The 6479-nt window shown below is 34.3% G+C and overlaps 1 protein-coding gene across 1 annotated transcript; it reads left to right on the forward strand.

Moving 5' to 3' along the window:
* The first annotated feature begins 1749 nt into the window (after nt 1-1749).
* LOC116116356 (zinc finger MYM-type protein 1-like) lies at nt 1750-3113 on the forward strand. Its single transcript, XM_031402440.1, has 3 exons — nt 1750-2143; nt 2200-2628; nt 2941-3113. Exons 1-3 carry the CDS (start codon nt 1750-1752, stop codon nt 3111-3113), a joined length of 996 nt encoding a protein of 331 aa, XP_031258300.1.
* Nucleotides 3114-6479: the final 3366 nt, after the last annotated feature.

A 6479-nucleotide genomic window follows, 5' to 3' on the forward strand; every position in this document is an offset into this window, starting at 1 on the left:
ATATGAACTGTCATTTTTTTTAACTTTTTTCACTAGAAAATATCAGTTTAATACCTAATGGTTTAAAAAATCACCAAAGCACCCTGCATAAGTGCATAGTGTTTACGGGAGCTGGACTAGGCTCGCGAGCCCACGGTTGAGCTTCACTGTGTTCAAACTCGACTCGGTTAACAAACTGAGTTCGAGTTGATAATAACCGAGCCGAGCTCCAAACGAGCTCTAATCGAGTCGAGTCGAGCTGGCTTGGCTCGTTTACAGTCCCACTACCAGAGTTTGTTTATGCTGTAGGAAAATTAGATATGTATTTAACAGGTCAGTTACATGAACTAACTGGTTTGCTTTAGAGTGTTGTTGCCCATTGATTTTGGTTGTGATCTATATGTGGTGTAATCATACAGAAGTTTAGTTTCGTTCATTTTATTCGAAATGAGTTTAATTTATTTATTTTTTTCCAGCAGAAGCAAAAACAAAGGCTAAGAACATGGAGGAACAAATATGTAGATTGTTGTAGACGCAAATTCAGATTACCAAAATGCAGTTTCTGATGTCACATATTGCTCTTGTATTATATATTTATATTAAGTTAGAGCATATGCAAACTCATCGAAGGTGACTAACGATAGTGATCAAAATAGATAGTTTCTGATGTCATATTGTTCCTGTATAATATAATTCAATTTTGTTCATTTGTAATGCAACATTGACTACCTTTTGATTAATTGATTTTGCTCGTTTGTGCAGTGATGGTACATTGTTTCATATTGTATATGCTTTGTGATTAATGCATTTACTGTAATTGAAATGTGCTTTTGGACTTGCTTTTAAGAGTAGTGAGATGTGAAATGATGTTTTATTTATTTAATCGCTGAATATTCATATACTTGACTTTGTGATTGCTTAATTCTGATGGTCTCTTATTTATCTATATATCTCCTTTGCAATAGTACAACAGAAATGAGGCATGTAGTCGAAGGTGAAGTTTAGGCTCTGCTTTGGCTATCATTGATGCTCATTTAGTCAATGCGTATTGGCTTTTCTGTAGATCCTCTAAAGAAACATAACTGCAAATTTTCTTAAGAATAATACTACACATACATTATTCTCATGCAATATTTCTCATACAACATTATGTGGCAAGATATGATTCGGTGAAAGTTTAATTTTAACTTTAAATTAACCAATCATATATTACCACATAATGTTGTATGAGAAATGTTGTATAAAAATGATGTATGTGTAACATTACTTTTCTTAATAGATTATCCATCAGGGGCGGATCCAGAGTGTGGTAAGGCCCACCCTCAATTTAAAAAAAAAAAAAAAAAAATTTAATATGTTATTCTATTTGGTTTGACTTTGGCCCACCCTCAATTTTTATTTTCAAATATTAAAAATGTGGCCCACTCTCAATTTTATTACTAAAAGTCTTGGTCTACTCTTCATTTTAATACTAAAAAACTTGACCCACCTCCCACCTTCAATTTTTTAATAAAACTTGTAAAAGTAAACCTTCCTCTGCAGTTACAATTTTCAAACCCTCAGTCCATAGTCGCTCACGTCTTCCACAACTCCTCTGCAACTCTTCCTAATTCTTCATAGTTTACACTTCAATAAAATTCTATTAGCTATTTTCTCTCTTGTTAGTACTTTTTTTTATGTATAATGTTTTTCTTTTATTTGTATGCATTAGCATAATAACATTATACATTGAATTTTTTATTGAGAAAACTTATAGAAAAAAAGGGGAAGATGGGAATCGAAACATTGTTCTCTAAATACAATTTGAGCATATCAATATTATGTGGACAAGGTTATGATGGTGTGAGTAATATGCGATGTCAGTTTAATGGGTTAAAAGCACTTATATTGAAAGATAATGAATATGCCTTCTATATTCATTGTTTTGCTCACCAATTTCAATTGGCATTTGGAGCTATGGCAAAAAAGGATACAAATATTGAGAGACTTTTTTTGAAAGTTTCTTGTGTTATGACTATTGTTGGATGGTCACCTAGACGTAGGGATCTTCTTAATGAGAAACAAGCTTTGAAGGTGAAAAAAGCTATTGAAAGTGGTGGGCTTTCAACAGGGCAAGACCTTAATCAAGATACTAGTCTTAAGCGGCCGGGGGAAACACGGTGGGGTTCACATTATGGACTTTATTGAGCTTGATTAATTTGTTTTCATCTGTTATTGAAGTGCTTAAGGATCTTACTGAAAATTCTGATAATAGAGTTGAAGCAAGTGATTTGGTGGATTATATGACTTCTTTTGATTTTGCTTTTAACTTGCACATGATGAAAAACATTTTGGGAATCACATTTGAATTTTCACAAGCATTGCAAAGGAAGAATCAAGATATTATAAATGTTATGTCTTTGGTTCATTTGTTGAAAAGAAGAATATTGTTGATAAGAAATAATGGATGGGATAATCTACTTGATGAAGTTTCTCATTTTTGCATTGCTCATAATATAAATGTGCAAAATATGGAAGAGAAATTTGTTGCACAAGGGAGACCATGGTGTAATGTTCAAGAGATGACAAATTTATTTCATTATCGTATCGAGTTGTTCTATGCCATAATAGATTTGCAATTATCAGAGCTTAACAGTCATTTTAATGAAGGTAATACAGAATTACTTATTTGCATGACTTTCCTAAATCCAAGTGATTGCTTTCAAGCATTTGATAAGGGAAAATTAGTTCGTTTTGCTCAATTCTATCCACTTGAATTTTCTTCTATTGATTTTATGACACCTGAACTTCAACTTGATAATTACATTGATGATATGCGCTCGAATAGTGATTTTTCAAAACTAAATTATATTACCACTCTTGCTTAGAAAATAGTTGAAAAGAAGAAGCATCTTATTTACTCATTGGTATATTTGCTCATTACATTGGCTTTAACCTTACTATTTGCAATTGCAAGTGTAGAAATGACATTTTCTGCTATGAAAATTGTGAAGACTCATTTACCCAATCGGATGGAAGATCAATTCTTGAATGATAGCCTAACTCCATATGTTGAGAAAGATATATTTGACAGTGTTGATAAGGAGATGGTGATGCAACAATTCCTTAATATGAAGCCCCGCCCAGGACAATAGTAAATATAATTTTTTTTCTTTTTGTGACAATATTGACTAGAAAAACAGAATATGAATGTTATATACAATTAGTTTTTATTTGGCCCATCCTAACAAAATTTTCTGGATTCGCCCTTGATTCGCTTTGTACTCATTACATCGTAATTAACCCAAAAAATTCAGCACCACTTTCATTCCAAAAGATTTACACAAGTTCAATTTTTTTCCAAATTTAATGGGAGACAATGAAATAGAAATGGCAGTTAAGCTTATCAACCTATGCCACTTCCTCAGGCCAACATAGAAATGAACTCCTAGCTGTCAGCTAAAAGTAATCAAACAAATTGTGGTAGTTTTAAATACAATCAAATTGACAAACATTGAATAACAATTTTTGCCTAGACTTGCAATTCATCTTCATAACAGCTGCTCCACTTGTTTGCTGAGGAGATTTCAGTTCAAGACTGCACTCTCACAGGATATGTCATAAGCTTTCAATTTTTTCCGTCAAAAACAAGCATCTAGAATTTCATCATTCAGCCTCTCACACACTAGACAGTTCTCATGAGGCAATCCAATGCCTTTTGTAGCGCAGCTAACACAATACCAACTTTTTGGAGGAATCTCTTTAACAGCTGGCTTAACACAGGAGACATGGTACATTTCTTAACATGAATCGCAAACTAAACAATCCTTCCCATCAGCCTTCTCCTCACAGCGCCTGCAAGTGCAAACCTTATTCACACCACATGCTATATTAGCATCAGAGTTGGATTCCCCAGTAAAAACCTGCTATGTAGGAAAATAATTTCAATTGCTCAGGACCAACTGAGATTGCATTTAGTATATCATTAAAGGAAACAGCAGAAAGATCAAACTGGGCAGTATAAAATTTCAAAGTTCTTCCATCTAATAACTCTAAATTTCATCCTGATACTCTGCAACATTACTTTTTTATAAAGCCCAGTTATCTTACTTTCAATTTCACTGCAACACACAAATAAAAAGCACTTCAATACAAATACATTATATACAATGCATCAATTGCAATTGTAATTATTGCAAAAACATTAGAGTGTGCGACACCGCAAGTCATTTGAAACCTTCTACTGAATCTATATCCTCCAAAGCACCAAATGCAGCCTGAGCAATCTAATAATTTGTAATGACAGTAAGATGCACGTCTATCTGATTTTTGAGGATTCAATCATACAAATTACCAAAATTAAAGAAGACAGCGAATCCAAATAACATGCATTCAGAAAGTTTACCTCAATTTTCTCTTCATCACACTTAGCTATATTGGGCCTCCAACCTGGAAGGAAAACATTAGAGTAAACTGAGACAGAACGGCTACAAGTAACCAAAAACTGGAAAAATTAAAGTTTAGAACCAATGGAAGAAAACAATATAGCATATAAAGAAAAGTACTTAAGTACAGTAACATCAGTGAATAGTCATACATGCTCATTGCAGGAAGTCCTTGAAAATTATTTTTCTCACAATAAAGCAAGTAACAATAAAACATTGAAAATGAAAAATCTTTTACTCACAATAGTACGCCAATAAAAGTGGATTTCAAAAGTTGTTCGAAGTTTAGATCCTACGATGAGCACAAACCCCAAAAAAAAAAAGAAAAAAACTAATTGATGCTAAAGTTGAAAATTGGAGAAAATAAATCACAAGCAATATACAAAGTGAATTGGTTGTGAAAAATTAAAGTCCAAAAAGTATATTGATTTGGAAGTAAGTTTTTTCCTGGAGATTGAATATAACTTAAAAGAAGCGATGCGATAAAAATAGAGTAAAAGAAGAATGGATCCTAAAAACAAATACAAAGTAAATAGCTTAATAGATAGAAGATGAACCACGGCCATCAAAAGTGTGTAGAAAATTATTTACAGAAAATGGAAATAGGGATGGAAAAGGAGAATAATTGATTACCTCAACGTGAGAAGAGGGTTTGGTTTTGAGAATTAAACAATCTACAAGAGCAGCCCAATTAATGGAATAGTTGTCGAAAGTTCCCTAGCGATAATACTGCTGCATCGAGAAAATTTAGCTGCGCGGCCATCCCAAGTTTCGATTTAAGAAAATGGCCTTGAAAATGTTTTTCATTTTTTTTTTAATTTAGAGAAGATGGCGTGGCATAGTTAGGATTAATTAAACACGTAAAATGGGTTTAAATGAAAAGGTTAAAACATATGTGGGCCGAATATAAATAATGAAAGTTTTTAAAATTTGAAATTTATCAAAACAAGTCCCATCTATTCACCTCGCTTAATCGAAATTCATTAGGGCAAAAAGCGATTTCTTGAACCAAAGGGAGACACTGTGATTTTTTCCGATCGAACCTGCAAATTTGCACACCATATTCAATCCTGAAATCAATTTCTTGAACCCTAAACGGAATACAGTCGCGATTTTCGGCGATATAGTCACGATTTTCAATCAATTTCTTGAACCCTAAACAGAATCTGTGCGATTTCCGGTGATACAATCCACATTTCTGATCAAAACTGCAAACTTTGATACCAAATTCAATCCAAAACCATGGCTGACACTCACAATGAGGAGGAAAACCCTACACCACTTCGAATCCTAGATTCCGGTGGCGCAAGCAGTTCAATGGTTGCTCCGGTGGATCATCCAATCAGTGAAGGTAGTCCACAGGCAGAGGAGACGACAGCGACACAACAACAGAGAGAAGAATCGGCAAACGGTTTTGAAGACGAGGAGTTTGGCAAGAATTCAGGCCAAAAGGAGTCGTCCGAGGATTCAGGCGACGAGAAGGAGGCCTGCAAGAATGCGAGAGGTCGGCGAAGAAAGGGTACGATTTGTTTTGGGAATATTGCTTGTACTGTCGCTTAAGCGATCATTTGTATCGCTTAAGCGATTAATGTCTTTTACTCATGATCGCTTAAGCGATCCTATCATCTGCCCAGATCTAAGATCACTTAAACGATCCTTTGTATCGCTTAAGCGATTTATTCAGTTTACTCTTGGTCGCTTAAGCGATTTCAGATCGTTTAAGCGATCTTGTCGAGGCAGAATCACAGATATAAGATCGCTTAAGCGATCTTTTGTATCGCTTAAGAGATTCTTTCAGTTACTCTTGGTCGCTTAAGCGATCTTGTATGAGGCAGAGTCAAGATCTCTTAAGTGATCCAAAATCACTTAAGCGACTACAGTGGTAATTTTTTGTTGCTGATATTTTGTTTTTTAGTTGTTTTGGTTTATTTTTGTTGCTGACATTTTGTTTATATCGATTGTACAGATTGTGCGGACCGTAAACTGTAGAGACTACAAGTTGGAGCTTATAAGTGATAAGGTACCCTACTTCCCTGCAAGGTGACGGTGAGGCTGAGTTGGCATCTTTTTGACAGA

Source organism: Pistacia vera, unplaced genomic scaffold, assembly GCF_008641045.1.
Source record: "Pistacia vera cultivar Batoury unplaced genomic scaffold, PisVer_v2 Contig77, whole genome shotgun sequence".
NCBI classification, from domain to species: domain Eukaryota; kingdom Viridiplantae; phylum Streptophyta; class Magnoliopsida; order Sapindales; family Anacardiaceae; genus Pistacia; species Pistacia vera.